Raw genomic sequence first — 19,372 nt, forward strand, 5'->3', positions numbered from 1 at the left:
AGGGGTTAAAGGAACACTGCAGACCTCTAAAGCACTTCAGCTTGTTGGAAAGCTTTATGTGTGAAGAGTGTGTCTTTTTTTTTTCATTTTGCAAAAAGTGCAGATTTCAATAGAAATTTTCACTTTTATAAATGAAATCTTTCAAGCAGACAACTGGTCTGGTTACTTCCTGGTTTGGTTAGCTTAGTTGAGCAAAACCTAAGAGGCAGCAATTTCCCAGAGCCCCTGTTTTGAAAAGACTTTTTATTGAGTTGCATTGGGAAATCATTGATAGGACAGCTACCCAAAGCCTGAGTGACTTAGAAGGGGAGGGTTTTGCAAGTTTTTTTTTTTTTTGGTATACCCCAATTTAAAATGCATAATTAAATGTATGCAAGTTTTCATTTTCGGTATATCTACTAAACAATTATTTTTATTATTTTGTATTTGGGCAGTGGAGTGCCACTTTAAAACCCCTTAAGGACACATGACATGTGTGACATGTCATGATTCCCTTTTATTCCAGAATTTGGTCCTTAAGGGGTTAAACACATTTTGTTTTTCTTGAAGGCACAGGATAAATGTGATGGTTGAGGGGGAAGTGGTGGTCATGGTTACACAGTAACTGTCCTAATCTGCACCGAGACCTTCCTGTTACAGCTACTTCTAGCAGAGCAGCCTACTTCCTGGTTCTAATACTCATATAAACCAATATACATCATAGAGCCACGCGTTCTGTTTAGGGCTCAGTCTCTTTGTTGTGACTTGTTTGTGGCACCTCGCGCTGTGATTGGTGGAAGCTGTTTTCTTTAGTAACATTCGGCGGCCAATAGGGCAGCTTTCTTGTGACCATTTAATAAAATCCCGGAAGCGGCAACTATTCTGAGCGTTCGATCACTGGATACATAGTTTCGCTGTAACCACTGCTTCCTCATTACTTGCAATAAGACGTGATGGGGCTGCAAAGTCTGCTATCGGGGGCATGTCTTACTTTTATACTTGGGCTAGCAGTTGTGCCCCTCCAGGTCCGCGGTCTGAATAATGGCTTGGCACTCACACCCCCCATGGGCTGGCTGCACTGGGAGAGATTCCTGTGTGAGACTGACTGTCAGAAAGAACCTTGGCGATGCATAAGGTGATACAAATATTCTGTGTTAAAGGGGAAAAATAGAAATGTGGAAAAGGGGTATGCGAACGGGTGAGGGATTCCCACCTTTGGCAAAGTTAACAGCTGGGGCAGGTGGACTCTGGCAGTTAAAGGGGTGCTAAGAGAAAAAAAAATCTTTAAAAACGATGAGTGTAATAGATCATCGTGAAACATGGTAAAACATGAATAAATAACATTAACAAAGGATAAAACATTTTTGAGTTTGGTGCATCTGAAGCACCATTTAGAAAAGCAGATTTTTGATCAGGGAGTGTTGGATCAAGACAAATTTAAATCTGTGTAGATAAATTAATTTAACCTCAAACTATGCAGCATCTTAAAATTAACAATCCTTTAAATCTGAGGTTAATAAAAAAAGAACCCCTACCTGTTGCAAGAAAGGATGGCAAAGCCTCATGGGAGTCAGTTGTGTTTTGGCCTTTTGGCCACACCTGCATTAACATTTAAGTATAATTTGTAAACCAGAAAAACAGTTAAACCTTGAAAAGGTGTTCTTAACCCCCTGGATCAGGGCTTCAGGCAGCTTCCTACGTAAACTTGATTACTTTAGCAGCTATCCCCAATGCAATAGACAACCTATTGACACTGGCAAGAGCTGAATTAAAGTGCTTTGCAAACTATATTTAATGTTAGTCAGTCTGAGCAACATAATTTTGCCAGATTACTAATGCTATGGTGCAGAATATACAATGCACTTACTCCCAACAATACCTGCACTTTTACAATCACTGCAGGTATAAGCCTGTCTCCCTGCTTACACAAAGCAAAAGAGTATCTGACAGTAACATTTTATAACGCTCTAATTTATTGTTACATTTCCCCCTTTATAATCTTGCAAAGCGCTGTGGATTAAGTTAGCACTGTATATAATCATTGTATGTTTACTGTCTCAAGCTTGATGATCATAACGTAAACCGCCACAATAGGCATACAAAGTTGGCCTGTATTAAGCTTGTTTACACATTTAAAAATGGTGCCTTTCTCCGAATGCCATGCAAATGTCAACTTGTACTTGTTTTCAAATGCCTGTAAGTGCTGTTGTGGCATTACAAGCATACCTTTGTTATATCGTGCGCAACAAAATAAAGAATTATAAAAATAAAAAAAAGTACAGAACTACTGCACCCAGACCATTTCATTGAGATTAACCCCTTAAGGACCAAACTTCTGGAATAAGATGGAATCATGACATGTCACACATGTTATGTGTCCTTAAGGGGTTAAAGGACCACTATAGTCACCCAGACCACTTCAGCTCAATGAAGTGGTCTGGGTGCCAGGTCCCTCATATTTTAACCCTGCAGCTGTAAACATGGCTGTCTCAGAGAAACTGCTACGTTTACATTGAGGGTTAATCTAGCCTCTAGTGGCTGTCTCACTGACAGCCGTTAGAGGCGCTTCCCCGACGCTCAATGCGAAAATCGCATTGATGACACGCTGGACGTCCATAGGAAAGCATTGAGTAATGCTTTCCTGTGGTCGGTTTGAATGCACGCGGCTCTGGCCACGCATGCGCATTCGGAGCTGATTGGCGGGGAAGGAGAGGTCACCAGCGCTGAGGGAGCCCGGTGGCTGAAGGGGTTATTAAGGGGACCTACAAACCCTATAGTGCCAGGAAAACGGGTTTGTTTTTCTGGCACTATAGTGCTCCTTTAAGGGATCTGGGTGACTTCATTGGTCTTTTAAAACATGGGTTTAATGTATTCTGCCTTGTTACAACTTTTATGTTTTGTAATATATTTCCCATCATTTGTACCTGTCTTGGGGAAAAAAAAAGATACTAACAGAGCATGCATTTGGACTCTTATTGTGTTCTTCAGTGAGCAGCTTTTCATGCAGATGGCTGATATGATGGTGTTTCAGGGATGGCTGGATGCTGGATATCAATATGTGTGTATTGATGACTGCTGGCTCGCTCCAGAGAGAGACGCAAACAATAGGTTACAAGCTGATCCCATTCGATTCCCTGGGGGCATCAAGAAGCTAGCTGATTATGTAAGTTATAATTTTATTTATTTTTTAAATCATTTTTCACTCAAAAAAAAAAATACTCTTCATAAAGGTTAAGAGAAAAGTTTGAGCGGCTGCCATAGGAATAGGAGCTTTGTAAGGAGAAGTAGAAAAAGTATAACTTTAATAATATAATAATAGAGACTGAATCATTACTAGCAGAGGCAACTGGAATAATGTTGCAATAACATGCTATATGCCATATACACTTACTTTCATAGGTGCACGGTCGTGGACTCCTCCTAGGTATATACCAGGATGTTGGGAAGAAGACATGTGCAGGGTTTCCAGGCAGCAAAGATTTTTATGATCTGGATGCTCAAACCTTTGCTGATTGGGGAGTGGATCTGCTCAAATTTGATGGTTGTTATTACGGTACCCTGGATGAACTGGAAGATGGTGAGCACATAATTAACTTGCTCATTACATAGAAATAAAACACAAATAAGAGTGAATGCTTTGAAAATGTCATGCAATTTAAGGAACACTCCACTGCCTAAATACAAAATAAATAAAAATCACTGTTTAGTAGCTGTACCACAAATGGAAACGTCCATGCATTTAATTATGCATCTTTTCATTGGGGTTATATCTAAGAACCTCTTGCCGTTATCTTGTCTGCTAGCTTTGTAAACCCTCCCATTCTAACCCCGCCCAGGCTTTCTGTGGCTGTCCAATCAGACTTCCCAATGCAGCTCAATGCAAAATCTTTGCAAGGCAGGTGCTCTGAGCAATTGCTGTCTCTAGAGTTTAGCTGCACTGAGCTAACCAAACCATGAAATACCGGTTGTCTGATTGAAAGCCAGGGGATGTAACCAGGTTAATTTACAAAAATAAATAAAATATTATAAGCGTGTCATTTCTATTGAAATCTGCACTTTAAAAAAAAAAAAAAATGAGCAGTAGGACCCACTTCACACACAAACATTCTCTGTAAGCTAAAATGCTTCAGGGGTCCGGATTGCCTCTTGAACTCTTAAGTGCAAAAGCTAACTACTGAAGATACAGGTAATGATCTTGTTCAGTAGTACTTCATGCATTTATAAACCGATAAGATTTACTGAAAAAAATAAATAAATATTTCAATAGCCTGGAAATGTAATGCTTTTCTTTTTACTTTTATTTCTATTTCCTTTTTTTTTTTTTTTAAATTCCAGTTAAATTTCCCACTTGTATGTAGATGGTTTTTACTCCCGACCATTTAGCTATTCACATGAGGAAGTCACACAGGGTTCTTTACTAAAATGAGAATTAAAAGTGAATTTCATATTTTAAAGGACCAGTAAAATTGCCCAGATAACTTAATGACAATGAATAGGTCTGGGTGCCATGGTCCTGTCATTTTTATTCCTGCAATCCTGCAGTGTTTACATTGCAGGGACAAATACATCCAGGAAGATAGCTATTAGTGGTGCTTCCTCCTCTAGAACAGCGTGAAACTTAGTCCTAGAATCAAATGCTGCTCTTTGATTGGAGGAGCACAGCTTTTAGTTGCTCATGCGTAGTTCCAATTCATTGCTTCTCTATGAGAATGCTGGTATATTCTAAGGTGGAGTTTGCGGCTGCAGCAGAGGAGTCCCAGAACTGGAAAGAAGGCCAGTAATCATTAGTTGGGAACTTGGGAAAAAAAAAACTGGCGGAGCTTGACACCCGAGGCAAGCGGTCGCACTACTCTGGCGCTCCGAGGCCCAAACACCGAAAATCGGGCAAAAGCCCAAATATCCAGCAGCTGAACCACGGCAGAAGCCCCCGATCCACACCCCGCCAACATGGGTCGCAGAACGGGGAAAAAAAACCCAGGGAAAACCAACCCGGGACTCACCATAGGAGACATGTGGAGGCAGGCCCGAGGCGCAACCGAAGCCAACATGGCGGCTCTCCACGGAGGCTGCTCGGACTTCTCGGACGACCTCTCAGGTGAGGAATACCTGCCAGCCCACACAGCAGGACGGCCCTCACCTCCGACCAACGCCACACCGGACTCCTCGCCTGTGACAGTAGCGATCCTAAAGCAAATTCTAGCTGACCACCACGACGGCATCCATAAGGACATTACAGCGCTGAGGGGAGACCTAAAGGGGGTAACAACTCGCCTAAATGCAGTGGAGACCCGAACCGACACTAACACCAGGGACATAGGGGAACTCAAACGGGCTATGCAGGAGCTACAACTACAGCAACGCTCCCACGAACACCGCATGGCCGAGAACGAAGACGCCAGGCGGCGTAACAATTTAAAAATCAGAGGGCTCCCTGAGGAAACCACAGATGCGGGCCTACCAGAGGTTGTCAGACGCCTGCTCGCGATGATACTGCCAACCGCACAGGCGGAACGCATTCGCCCAGACTACCTCTTCAGGGTCCCCAAATCACCAAAGGCACCAGCTGGGACCACCAGAGACGCCATAGTTGCACTCCGGAATGGAGCTGACAAAAAAGCGATCCTGGACGCCCTGCGGGGCAGGACACCCCTACAATTTGATGGCAGGGCACTGAGTTTTTACGCCGACCTCTCCAACGGCACCTTGGCTTGGAGACGGTCCCTCCAGCCACTCACCACCCTCCTCCGCCAACAGGGCCTTAGTTACAGGTGGCGACCATCCCACACACTAACAATCCAACAGGGGTCTGAATCGCATCAGGTACGGGACTTATGTGACGCGGCACCACTTCTACAATCCTTAGGCCTAACTATGGACTCCCTCAACCCAAACGGTCGGAAGAGCCCAGTATCCCCGCAGCACAGATGGGACCCAACCAGAACTGTCCCGTTCATCCCACAAGGCCTCACCCCCGACCCGTACGCCACTGTTACAACTTGAGCAGCGACGGACGACCATACGAAACACCTGTCAAGACGACCAGAACTTTTACACCGAACATACGGTGCCCTTCTCATCTAGAGTCACCGAGAAGCGGTCGGGGCGGTTGCACACAGCTTTTTAATCCCTGACCAAACTGTGTTTGTCGTTACCAAATGCTGAAGCCTTGTTTAATGTCTAACGTTGATGACATGTTTAACCCCTATTGCTTATTGGTTACCGTTCCACCCCTTTTTTATGCTTAACTTTACGTATATTAACCACAGCTCTATATTACCACACTTGTCTTTTCTGATTAGTCAACAATAGTGTGGCTATACCGGTGATGGCGCCTCAAGTACTAAGCATTTTGTTACGGTTGACACACTTAGGAACCACCTTGACCCTCCCAATACCTCACCGCTAGACCGAAAAAACCCGTTCGCTACTAACATAAAGTTTTCCTGGCTATAGTTTCATTTAACTAATAATGCTCCAGGCAGCTACAGAATTATATAAACCTATGCTATAAGCTTTAATACTATACCAAAATGTGAATTTTTCTTGTCTGCCATGACGTTGGACATCTGTATTGACTTTGTAGTTTTGCTATATGGCTCATATTGTTTACTGTCTCACTCTGTGTATGTTTTCACAGTCACCCGATAGGCCCCAAAGAGGTGCAGGCATTTTTTACGGTCGCTACCCCCTCTAACCCCATTACCAAGCCTTGAATGCGCCCAACATGATTTATGGCCAGCACTAACGTGTGGAGCACGAATTATACCTGCATATCGTGGGTTAGCCTGGTCAGCCAGCTGACTTTTAAGATTCGCTTACTAATCTTGTTTTCCTGATAACATGTACCTAGCGAGGTCTCTATCGTTAATTGTTTTATACCTGCTCTCATTTTAACATTAGTGACATTCAACTGGACAAACGCCACTAGCCTGTTTATCAAAGTACTAATCTAAAGGAGCTGAGCCAGACTGCCTGGCACTCACGTAATAATCTCCACTGTTTAAAACGTATTACTCACACAGTAGGCACGGGAGCTAGTAATTATTTTTACCTTACTATAGCACCTTGTAGACTTTTACGACTCGACTATAAGTGGTAACGTAGCTTAACATTTGCCTACCTTATTAGCCTGCTTAGTGTTACTGCTAAAACGCTACCTGACTTCTCACTTGAGCCCAACCACTACTTTCTCTACTACTACGCTAAACTTACTTGACCAACTCCTCTTAACATAAAATGAGGCTTAAAAGTATGCAAAGATGATATATATTGCATTGTCCTATACCCGTTATGTGTGAAACATTATCGTCTCCCTTCTTTCATTCTGTATCCCATATACTTTTCTGCCTCAATAAAAAAGAGTGACAAAAAAAAAAAAAAAAAAAACACTGATCACTATTATGACTATAGGTTAACTTTAAGGCCAAAGTAGCTCAACTGGAAAAATTCTATGCTTTCAGTTCAGCTACTCTAGTCTTAAAAGGACAAAATAGTCACCAGAATAACTACAGCTTATTGCATTTGTTCTGGTGAGTATAATCATTCCCTTCAGGCTTTTTGCTGTATACACTGTCTTTTCAGAGAAAATGCAGTGTTTATATTGCAGCCTAGTGAGAACTCCACTGGCCATTGCTCAGATGGCTGCTAAAGTTGCTTCCTTGGGCAATGCTGCAGAGTAAGCAGCACTTCCATTCAGTGTCTCCACCCTCTGCATGCAGACACTGAACTTTCCTCATAGAGATGCATTGATTCAATTCATATCTGAGGAGATGCTGATTGGCCAGGGCTGTGTTTTGATTTGTGCGGCCTTTGCCCTTGATCTGCCTCCTTGACAGTCTCAGCCAATCCTATGGGGAAGCACTGTGATTGGCTCAGGCCACCACTTCTGATGATGCAGGGGCAGATGCAGACTTGAATACAAGTAAGATTTTAATATATTTATGGAATGCAAGGAGGGGCTAGATGGTGGTTTTAACACTATAGGGTCAGGAATTCATGTTTGCGTTCCTGACCCTATACTGTTCACTCGGTTGGCGAGGGATCTCTCTCAGCTCTGAGGTTCTTCCTGCTTCTCTCAAAGCCCTCACCTGACCTCTGTGAAGATGCCGGGCACCGGAATGTGACATCATTCCGGCCCTGCATCACTAAACAGCCTGAGGGTGGAGAGAGGAGCAGGCAGAACATTGAAGCAACTGGACCCCAGGGGGAGGATTTCTAAAGGTAGGGAGGCCTGATGGCCTAAAATAAATAAATAAATAGATAAATTAAAAAAAAAAATATATATATATATATATATATATATATATATATATATCTCAACAAAAATTTAATTTGTGAGTGTCTGCAAGAATGGGTAAATGTGTGTGTCAAATCAATGAGTGCCTGTCAGTGTGTGTGAGTGTGTCTGTTTAGGTGACTGGCTTCCTCCCCATCGCATGGTAAAAGGTGTTTTTTACCTACACTTGTTTGTTTGTTTTTTTTAAATGGGGCGTGCCGGTTTTGTCATGGCTGAGATCATTAATCTTGATGATCTTAGCCAAGTTAATGCTTTCCCACAGGAAAGCATTGAGTCTATTGCGCATGTGTGGAAAATCGCCCGCTGCAGCAGTCAGCATCTCCTTATAGAGATGCATTGAACAACTAAGCTATAATGATTCTAGTGACCAGGGCCAGTGCAAGCATTTTTGGTGCCCTAGGCAAAACAATTTTGCCGCCCCATTCACTCCACCCACTCATGCAGATTAACACACACACTGACCCATTAAAAATGATGCACTTGCCTTTATAGACACACCGCAGTGTATTTACCACAAGGCTGACAAGGCATTTGCCTTGGGCGGCACTTTCAGGGGGGTGGCAACAAAAGGCACCTCCACCCCCCCCCACCACCCCATACGCCCTGGCAAATGCCTTGCCAGCCTCTTGCCCTGGTGGGGTTTGGGAACTGGCCGGGTGGCCACTTCTGGGGCCCCCCGAGGCTGTCATGGGCTGATATGGGAGGAGGGCGGCGAGGGAGCACTCTGAGCGCGCGCACCGCAGGGATGCTAAAGCCGGAATATGATGTCACTCCGGCATCACTAAGAGGTGCGCAAGGGAGCTGAACAGAAGAATCACTGCTGCCTCCACTATGACCCTGCCTGCCCGCCCGCATGCCTGCCAGCCCAGCCAGCAGCAGCCCCACTGGTCCCCTGGGAAGAAGCCACCAAAATGTAAGCAAATAATAAATTGTGAGAGTGTGTGTCTGTTAGTCTGCTAGTGAGAGTGTGTGTATGCGTGTCTGTCACTGAGTGTGTATCTGTCAGTCAATGTGTAGGTCTGTTAGCGAATGTGTGTCTCTGACACTGAGTGTATATGTATGTGTCAGTTAATGTGTCTGTCGGGGAATGTGAGTGTGCATGTCTATGTCAGTGAGTGTGTATGTTTCAGTGAAAGTGTGTGTGGCAATAGAGTGCTTACACATGCGCACATTTAGATGAATACTGAGGAAGTAAGATATTAATTCTCAGAAAAATAAATATATATATATATATATTATGCGTTTGATTAATTAAATTAAAGATATTCAGGATTAAGACCAAGAGGGAAGTAATGACAATACACTGTATATGTGATATGCAGGGTGGGGGTGTTATGAACACTTTAATTATGGAGCAAAGTCTGCAATTGAGCGGCTCTGGGTATGAAAACATGTAAGTAGTGCTGTAGCTTTGCTTCCCATGTATCAGTGACTTGACATTTGTTTGTAAGAAGTTTTGAAGACACGCATGGGTGAAAGCCAGTATAAAAGATAAACTTTGCACTGGACCTGGTTGTGCATTCCATTAATTGGTTCTGCTACTAGACAGGGTTAAATGTCAGTCACAACTGTCAGTCTGGGGGGTCCATGGAAGGATCACCAGGGCTGAAGTTCTACTCACCAGGGCTGTATATTGTCACCAGTAGCTAGTGTAGATTTGGAACGCTCAGTTTTCTGTACAAAAATGGAAATCTGTAAGGCTTTTTGTATATAGTTTATTAGTCATTATTCCATTAACAAAATGTTAATGTTGTTGTAGTTATGGTATTCCATGTAAAATGCTTTGCTCTCTTTTGCTGACCTACCTGCAGCAACCTGTGTATCTGTTCTCTTGCAGGATACCGTCGCATGTCTGTGGCACTGAATCGTACAGGGAGGAATATTGTATTATCCTGTGAATGGCCACTTTATGCCAGACCCTTAACAAAGGTAAGCAGGTCATGAGGGTTGATACTATTGCAATTACAAATCATAAAATATATTGAAGTGAATGGCAGTGTGAGTGCTTGTTCACAAAGCACATTGGCAAACAGCTGTAAGACAGAAAGCGATTTTAATATGTCTATGAGGGGTCCCCGTTCAATGCTTCACATTTTCAATGCTTCACATTAAGTGAGATGTCTGTACTAATAGTACTACACCACTCTCATATATACACACACAATAAATAAATGAATAAATAATAATAAAAAAATATATATATATATACTGCACCCCCTCCCCTCCCCTGCATGCAGACACACGGGGGCACACACTGCACCCTTCACATGAAAATCGAACCAGATATCAAACATTTAGTCTTGCAGGATCAGCCTCGAGGATCTCATTAATCACCAGTTAAAGGTAATTTAAATTTACTTTGTTTTCCCATTTCATTTTAAAAAGTTAAACTTTATAAACATGGATAAAGTAGAAATTAAGATAAATGTAAGTACATATTTAAAAAAAAAACATCCTTTTTATTAAAAAAAAAAAAAAAAAAAGGTGCGCTAAAAAGAGTTGCTGCGGCATCGGTGGGCGGTAAGGAAAGTTTACCATCAACAAAGATACAAAAGTGGGCTGCAGTTATGAAAAGGTTGACTAACCCTATATTTGGGTGTAGCCCATTTAGGTAACAAATATGAAAAATAAAAAAACAGATATAGTGTAGATTATAATTGTGGGATATGTGCAATTAAATGATAACTAGATCCACTCACATTGACTGGAGCCTAAATTTATTGGCTCCATTATTAGTGCCTCTGGCCTCTTAAGGGCAGCAACACAATCCTCTTCTGGTAAAGATGTACCCCCAAATAAACCACAGGGATAGAGGAAAACCAATAGATTAGCACTTTAAAAACAAATCATCGATTTAAAAAAACCAAGTGTTGAGCTCACCTTATTTAGAGCCGTAAGGCCCTGGCTTCGAGGTGAATTAGCTTGGTGCCTAATTGAGGGGATGGCACTTAACTCCTTGACAAGGTTTCTGGAACTCCACGGGACACAGAAGTGCTATGTATATAATTTTATTGATCAATGTGCAATGTCAGTCAGTAGTGACTAAGGCCAGTAAGGTAGTGTCATGCAGGTGCGGACTGACCGGTCGGGCACTTCGGACATGGTAACTGTCACTGCCCCTACACTGTCACACTGCCCATCCACCACACTGTCACTGCCCCTACATTGTCACACTGCTCCTCCACCACACTGTCACTGCCCATACACTCACACTACCCATCCCCCATACTGTCACTGCCCATGCACTGTCACACTACCCATCCACCACACTGTCACTGCCCCTACGCTGTCACACTACCCATCCACCACACTGTCACTGCCCCTACACTGTCACACTGTCACTGCCCCTACAATGTCACACTACCCATCCACCACACTGTCACACTGCCCCTCCACCACACTGTCACTGTTCCACTGCCCCCTCCACCACACTGTCACTGTTCCACTGCCCCCTCCACCACACTGTCACACTGCTCCTCCACCACACTGTCACTGTTCCACTGCCCCCTCCACCACACTGCTCCTCCACCACACGCCCCTACACTGTCACACTGCTTCCTCCACCACACTGTCATGCTGCCAGCTAGTCACTTCATCTGAACTATCAAAGAGCTGCATGGGAGGAAGACCACGAGGAGTGGGCAAAGAGGAGGGAAGTGCAGCCTGGGAAATCCTCTTAACTCCCAACAGCTTCAGCCAGCCGACCTAACCTCAAAGAAGCCACCCTCCCTGCATCCTAAATAGTAGGAAACAGCAGGGTGGCTAAAAAAAAATATTTTTCATGTTTGTGTGTATCTGTGTGTAACTTAATCTGTTGATAAAACAAGAAAGCATCTTCAGACACTCACGGAATTAGCAACATAGGCAGATTTATTGAATCAGGAATGCAAAGCAATATTTCGCCCTATAAATAGGCCTTTATTAAGCTTGATAAAGACCTATTCATAGGTCGAAACGTTGCTTAGCTTTCCAGATCCAATAAATCTGCCTATGGCTTTAGTTCTGTGAGTACCTGAAGATTTCTTTGTTGTCTCATCATACGTGGTTTGGATTTGCTGGTCCTGCTTCGGCACACCCAGTTTAAAATGGAGTTGAGTGCGGTTCCTTTTCTTCTGTTTTATATGTGTGAACCTGTCTCTGTGTATATTCGTATGCCACTTTGTGTGTTACTGTATATCTCTGTGTTTATCTGTGTTTGGAACTGTGTATCTGTGTGTAACTGTGTGTTTGTCAGTGAGTGAATCTGCATTTGTGTCTGTATGTATATCTGTGTGTTCATATCGGTGTATCTGCATAGTTCTGTGTGTGTATGGGTATCTTTGTGGATCTGTGTCTCTATCTGTCTGTGTATCTGCATGCATGTGCAGCACAATTTCCAAGTGACTATCAGGAGGAGAGTGCACAGCGATCCTCTTCGGTCAGTCAATTCATGTAGTGTGTCCAAACTCCGCCAGCATCTCCGTCCAGCCCATCGCCTCTTGAGCATGCCATAGAGATATGAATTGCCTTCTATTCCTCTCAGCGCAATGGCACTTTAGTGATTAAGTTCGGCTGAGTGAGGCAGCAAAATCTCTCTCTATACCACATTCACCACACTGCGTGACGTCGACGCGATGATGTCGACTGGTGCCGCCTGCACGATCCGGATTTCATTGTAAGGCAAACAGTGTGCGGAAGGATTCTGCACACTGCCTTACAAAGCCTAAAAAACTGGCCCACAGGCCAGTGGCCAGCCAGCCCACAGGCCAGTGGCCAGCCAGCCCACAGGCCAGTGGCCAGCCAGCCCACAGGCCAGTGGCCAGCCAGCCCACAGGCCAGTGGCCAGCCAGCCCACAGGCCAGTGGCCAGCCAGCCCACAGGCCAGTGGCCAGCCAGCCCACAGGCCAGTGGCCAGCCAGCCCACAGGCCAGTGGCCAGCCAGCCCAAAGGCCTACAGCAAGCCACAGGCCAGCAAGCCCACAGCCTGCCGGCAGTAGCCAGCGAGCCCACAGCCTGCCGGCAGTAGCCAGCGAGCCCACAGCCTGCCGGCAGTAGCCAGCGAGCCCACAGCCTGCCGGCAGTAGCCAGCGAGCCCACAGCCTGCCGGCAGTAGCCAGCGAGCCCTCAGACTCTTTGTGTCTAAAGATTGTGTAAGGTGTGGCTGGAGGTGGGACAAGGGTGGGGCTTGCTGCGGAGCATGGGTGGGGCCTGTAAGGGGGCCCTTGATTTATTTTGCCCGGGGGCCCTGAGGGTTCTCCGTCCACACCTGGTGTTATGCATGAAAAAGGGCATTAATTCTCGGGATGAGAATCTAATTTTGCCTCTTTATAAATCACTGGTGAGACCCCATATTGAATATGCTGTGCAATTTCGGGCACCTGTTCTAAAGAATGGTATTATGGCACTTGATAGGGTGCTGAGGCGGGCTACAAAATTAATAAAAGGAATGGAACATATCAGCTATGAAGAAAGGTTAACAAATTTAAACCTATTTAGTTTAGAAAAACGTTGCCTGAGAGGGGATATGATAACATTATACAAAACTATTCAGGGCCAATACAAACCATTGTGTGGAAATCTATTCACAAACCGGACTTTACATAGGACACGAGGCCATGCGTTTAGACTGGAAGAAAGATTTCAAAGGAAAGGGTTTTTTTTTGTTTTGTTTTGTTTTTTTTTACTGTAAGAACAATAAGGATGTCGAATTCTCTGCCTAAAGAAGTGGTTTTATCACTCCATTCAGATGTTCAAACAGCAGCTGGATGCATACTTGCAAAAACAGAATATTCAAGGAAATAATCTTTCAAAGTAGGGTAATAACTTTGTTTGATCCAAGGATAAATCTGAATGCCATTCTGAGGTCAAGAAGGATTTTTTTCCCTAGCTTGTTGCAAAATTGGAAGTGCTTCAAAGGGTGTGTGTTTTTTTTTTTTGCCTTCTTTTGGATCAATAGCAAAAAAATTTGAGGAAGGCTGAACTTGATGGACACAAGTCTCTTTTCAGCTATGGAACTATATAAGACTATAATAAAACAATAAACCTACTGCATAAAATCCAATATTGCACTTGTTAGAGAATTTCCACACGTGTGTTTTTGGAGCTGCTAAATAATGTCACCAATAAGTGCTAGACAATGAGCACACTTACTCCTATTTGAGATCAACCACAAATATATAAACTTTAACATCGTCCGTTCAATCCTGCATCCTCTGCAGACACTCGGATAATGTGGAAGTTGCACTTCCACATTATCCATCTAAAGGTGGCCCTTCTGCAGTCTCTCGGATAATGCATAGGTTACACTTCAACATGATCCATCTAGCCATCTAACTCTTAAGGGGAATCATAGACTGAGAATGCTAATCTAACTCACCCCCAGAGCTCACAATCTACTGTTGCCTTCCAAGGTAGGACAGATTTGGAGCTATAATGTTGTGTAATGTCTGCATATTCTGAGTGGCTGCAAGAGCCTTTTGGTGCCTGGGACAACCCTGATTTTTGTCAGACTGCTTGTAAATTGTTTGACATAAATTAAGGGTATAGTTTCCAAAGCCTTATTGTACCATAACCACTTTAATAAGCTGAAAACAGAGGATGCAAAATGTAAGCTTCATCCTAAATGTGACAATATGAACTGTGTCTGAAATTCATATGCAATATATGAGTGCAAATAGGCAATGTAAATATGAAAAACGCTTTGTTCCCTTTCAAGGTGAATTACACCGAAGTTGCAGAATATTGTAACTCATGGAGGAATTTTGCTGATGTCTCAGATTCCTGGTCCAGTGTCAAAGCTATCCTGGACTGGACAGCAATCTTGCAGAATTCACTGGTGCCTGCGGCTGGTCCAGGTGCCTGGAATGACCCCGACATGGTGAGTAGGTTTTGATGAAGAGTATTGCTTCCACTATTACCACCCTATGGGGTTTTCCTTTGTTTATCTTCATTCTACCTTGCATGCACTTAAAACGAGTAATTTTTTACTTACAATTAGTAAAGGTTGTTTGCTAATTACCTAACTAAATACTGTTTCTACCCCAAATCTAATGTCTTCATTATCTGCATTCTTTACTCTGTTCCCAGCTTGTCATCGGTAACTTCGGTTTGAGCTGGGACCAGCAGGTAACACAGATGGCCTTGTGGTGCATCATGGCCGCCCCTCTGTTAATGTCCAATGACCTCCGAGATATTAGTGCTGAATCAAAAGCTCTTCTACAGAACAAAGAAGTAATTGCGATTAATCAAGACCCCCTTGGTGCTCAAGGATACAGAATTCTCATGGTACTAAAGGAAAGACAAACATAAAATGTTTGGAACTGAATTTCTGAATGAGGATAACTTTATTTCTGATACTATAGCAATTTCCTCTTAAAGTCTATAGAAATAGTAATATTTTTCAGTCAACACAATTCTGAAAATTAAAAGCCAGTGCCCATTCTCCTATGGTAAGATGAAAATATTTAAAGGGACACTAAGGTCACCAAAACAAATTTTCGCTTAATAAAGCAGTTTTGGTGTGTAGATCATGCCCCTGCAGTTTCAATACACAACTCTGCCATTTAGGAGTTAAATCTAATTGGTTTCTGCTTATGTAGCCCTAGCCACACCTCCCCTGACTGTGATTTTGACCCAGTCGGCATGAAAAAAAAGTTTTCATTTTCAATTTGATGTGACTTACTTTAACCCCTTAAGGACACATGACCTGTGTGAGATGTCATGATTCCCTTTTATTCACGAAGTTTTGTCCTTAAGGGGTTAAAAGTATTTTTTTTTTCCCCCTGCTCTGCAAGTTGAACTTTAATTACACACAGGAGGCTCCTGCGGGGTCTAGCAAGCTATTTACCGAGTAGGAGATCAGAAATCCTAAATTAAACAGAATTTGCAATAAAGGAAATGTGAACATTATGATTCTTTACAGGAAGTGTTTAGGAAGGCTGTGCAAGTCACATGCAGGGAGATGTGACTAGGGTTCTATAAACAAAGGGATTTAACTCCTAAATGGCAGTAAAACTGCAGGGACATGATCTATATACCATTACTGCTTCATTAAGATAGTTGTTTTGGTTACTATAGAGTACCTTTAACATTCCTTATGGAATTGTTTTTATATATATTTTTTTTCATTTTGAGACACACTGTTTCACTATACAGCATACACAAATATGCATTATTAACTGTTATACTTTGACATTGCTATTTCTACCGTCCTTATAACAGGATTCCAACTTTGAGCTGTGGGAAAAGCCTCTCTCTGCAAGTTCTTTGGCTGTGTCTATAACAAATCGGATGGAACAAGGTGGCCCTCGACGCATTGAATTTTCAGCAACCATGTTATGGAAAGGAAATGTTTGTAAGAAAAAGTGTTACATTACACAGCTGCTTCCCACGCGGCAAGAATATGGTTATTTGAATATGACTGCCAAATTGCCTCTTTGGGTCAATCCTACAGGAACCATATTACTTAGAATAGACTGAGCTTTCCTCCACTTTGAAATTATGGCATAAATATAGAACTGATGTGTTGGCAATGACAACACACATTGGGAATACTTGTATTGTCCCTATCAAAGAAGGTATAGTGTTTAAACAAAAGTTGCACATGGGTTAAGCTCACTTATATAGCGCATTTACAACTTGTGAAAATAGAATGCTGTTGCCTACACAAGTGAAGTGTTTACTACAACAAAGAAGATACAGCCACTTCCTTTTTCCATTATATAGAGGCATATAGCAAAACATAAATCAAGGGTCGTGACAGAGTACAGATAATCATTTTCTATAAAGACACATACTTTTAATTTCTCAATCTAGATTTCTATTTTTCTTGAAAATCATGTATTTTTAAATTGATATTGATATGACGACAAATGAAATCCTTTAACAATTTTACAATTACATTGTTATATCCGTTAATATGGCTCTATTCATGAAATAAAAACCAGAAGACTGTGTTCTATAGAAGTACTGTCTGTTTTAACAGTGTCCATGGAACCCCAACGCTTTCCACTGCTGGTTTAAGAGCTTACACATTTACCTTACACTGCACATAATTGCAACGATGTCTTGGTTCCCCCGTTTGCTAGTGCTTTGCAGGGAGCCAACTGAGCATTTTACTTTTCTTTTCTCTCCATCTCTTCCATTATCCTGTGCTGAGTTTCCTGATAAATGGTATTGAGATATGAGCAATGTCATATCTCTGTGTAATCCTTCTAAAGGGGCGCTCACATCACAGATATATTCAAAACTAGATTTTATAAGTTTATACAGAACATATAATAATGAGGTCACAATTTGTATTGGTGCTCTACATGACATTTGTAAGACCGTAAGGACCAAACTTCTGGAATAAAAGGGAATCATGACATGTCACACATGTCATGTGTCCTTAAGGGGTTAAATAAATGAGACCGATAAGGTGAAACGTGAGTGAGAAAAGGGATTCATCAAAGTGCTCTGTTCTAAAGAGTGATTAAAGCAGAGCGTGAAATTTTAAGTCCTTTTGGGCCTTAAAAGTTATTCGCCATAGTTTACTCACCAGCACTGAATTTACACTCGTCCATGGCTAGTGGGGAAATCCCATGGTAACAAGTAAAACCAACAGGTACATTTCATGTACCCGTGTGGGATAGTAGGAATGTGAAGGACTAGCTGTGTTTGGTTGTAACCGTACCACATATCTGCCCCCCTCCCCCTCTCTCTCTCTAAAACTAATTTCTCTAATGTGGCCAAAATTTTTTTGTTAAATGTACATTTGTGTAGGTAAGAACTAATAAAAGATGTAGTAGGACAGGGGGCGAGGCCTGACATCCAAGGTGGCCAGATGTGCTTTCCACTTGCTCCTGGCACATCGCGCTATAAACCAGTGACTAAAGCTGACATTCCTGACACCAGAGGTCCCGAAATGCACGCCAGCTTTTATTTAGAAGAGGGTAACTTGATTAATCTGGCGGAGAATACTCTGCTTACCAGTATTCACGTGCTTTTATCTTTGAGGCCTACTGAGCTGGCGCACAGTCAGAGGCGAGAGGCCGTCGATCTCCCGACGCAGTGTGCAAGCCTTGTGGCAGCTTCCAGGGAGCCCCGTTAATCCTCCCTTTGCACTAGCGGGGGATATCCCGGTCCCTATTTGGGCAAACTTTAATCCTGCGGTGCAAGATAAACCTGCAGCCTTTGAAGCCACGTGGCATGACCAAGATGGCCACCATGCACAAACCACAACCAGGTCGAGCGGTGGAGAGAACACTTCAACACAAGATTTGATGAGATATGCCGGAGGTTCTGGGAGTGTTTAACACATCTGACACACGCACCTCCCCTGCTACACAGCAGTGCAACACCGCACCGCGGGGGCCAACATGTGTGGAACCGCTACTTATGGCATTCGACTGCACCTGTACCTTACGCTGGGTGAAGCTCTATAAAAGGGTACCTATCACTGCTCCTGCTTACCAACCTGTGGCTCTGCGCAGCCATCCTGCTGCTCGCTACCACAGGCATAAGCATTTCCTACGTGTTTCCCAAGAGGCGCTGCACAGGAGACGGTGCAAGAAACCGCAGCGGCGGGTGGCTAACGGGATAAGCTCCCTTGCCTCCAGCACGACCAGCCTGAACGGAAGGTCTTTACCTTATACTGCCGGGAGCGCAAGACCAAAGTTCTGCAACTGCGAGCCCCAGCTGAAGCCTGGGCTGTCTGTATAGGGAGGATCGTAACGGACTTTCTGAGGACTTGGGCTGCAAGTAGGGGCATTGGTTAGGAGGCATATCGTGTGTCTTTCACAGCTGGGATGTTAAAACCCTGTATTCACAGTACATAATGCCTGCTATCCTTCAGTTGTTTCCTTCTACTACTGTGAACTATTCACTCAGCCACAGCAGCACCTCACTATACTTATCCAGTCGAATATATTTCTTGCAGTTATCTGCTCTATAGCATGTTTAAAGCGGCACTGTCATGCCGAACTTACCTTTCCTCAATCTCTTCCTCTTCTCCCCCTCTCTCAGGATCTGTTATTCTTTTCTTCCTGTCTTCTTTAGTTTTCTTTAAAACCATAAGACAAAGTAGGGACTCTTTGTCTTATGGGATTCCTCCGCTTGACCAGCTCTGACCAGCGGAGG

The 19,372-nt window shown here is 43.3% G+C and overlaps 1 protein-coding gene across 1 annotated transcript; it reads left to right on the forward strand.

The window, feature by feature from the left end:
• Positions 1–755: 755 nt before the first annotated feature.
• Positions 756–17,523, forward strand: GLA (galactosidase alpha). The gene is made up of 7 exons (XM_063431018.1): positions 756–1,114; positions 2,968–3,142; positions 3,379–3,556; positions 10,113–10,204; positions 14,970–15,131; positions 15,341–15,538; positions 16,475–17,523. The coding sequence occupies exons 1-7, from the start codon at positions 933–935 to the stop codon at positions 16,730–16,732; spliced, it is 1,245 nt and encodes a 414-aa protein (XP_063287088.1). The 5' UTR covers positions 756–932; the 3' UTR covers positions 16,733–17,523.
• The last annotated feature ends 1,849 nt before the right edge of the window (positions 17,524–19,372 follow it).

Source organism: Pelobates fuscus, chromosome 9 (genome assembly GCF_036172605.1).
Source record: "Pelobates fuscus isolate aPelFus1 chromosome 9, aPelFus1.pri, whole genome shotgun sequence".
Lineage (NCBI taxonomy): Eukaryota > Metazoa > Chordata > Amphibia > Anura > Pelobatidae > Pelobates > Pelobates fuscus.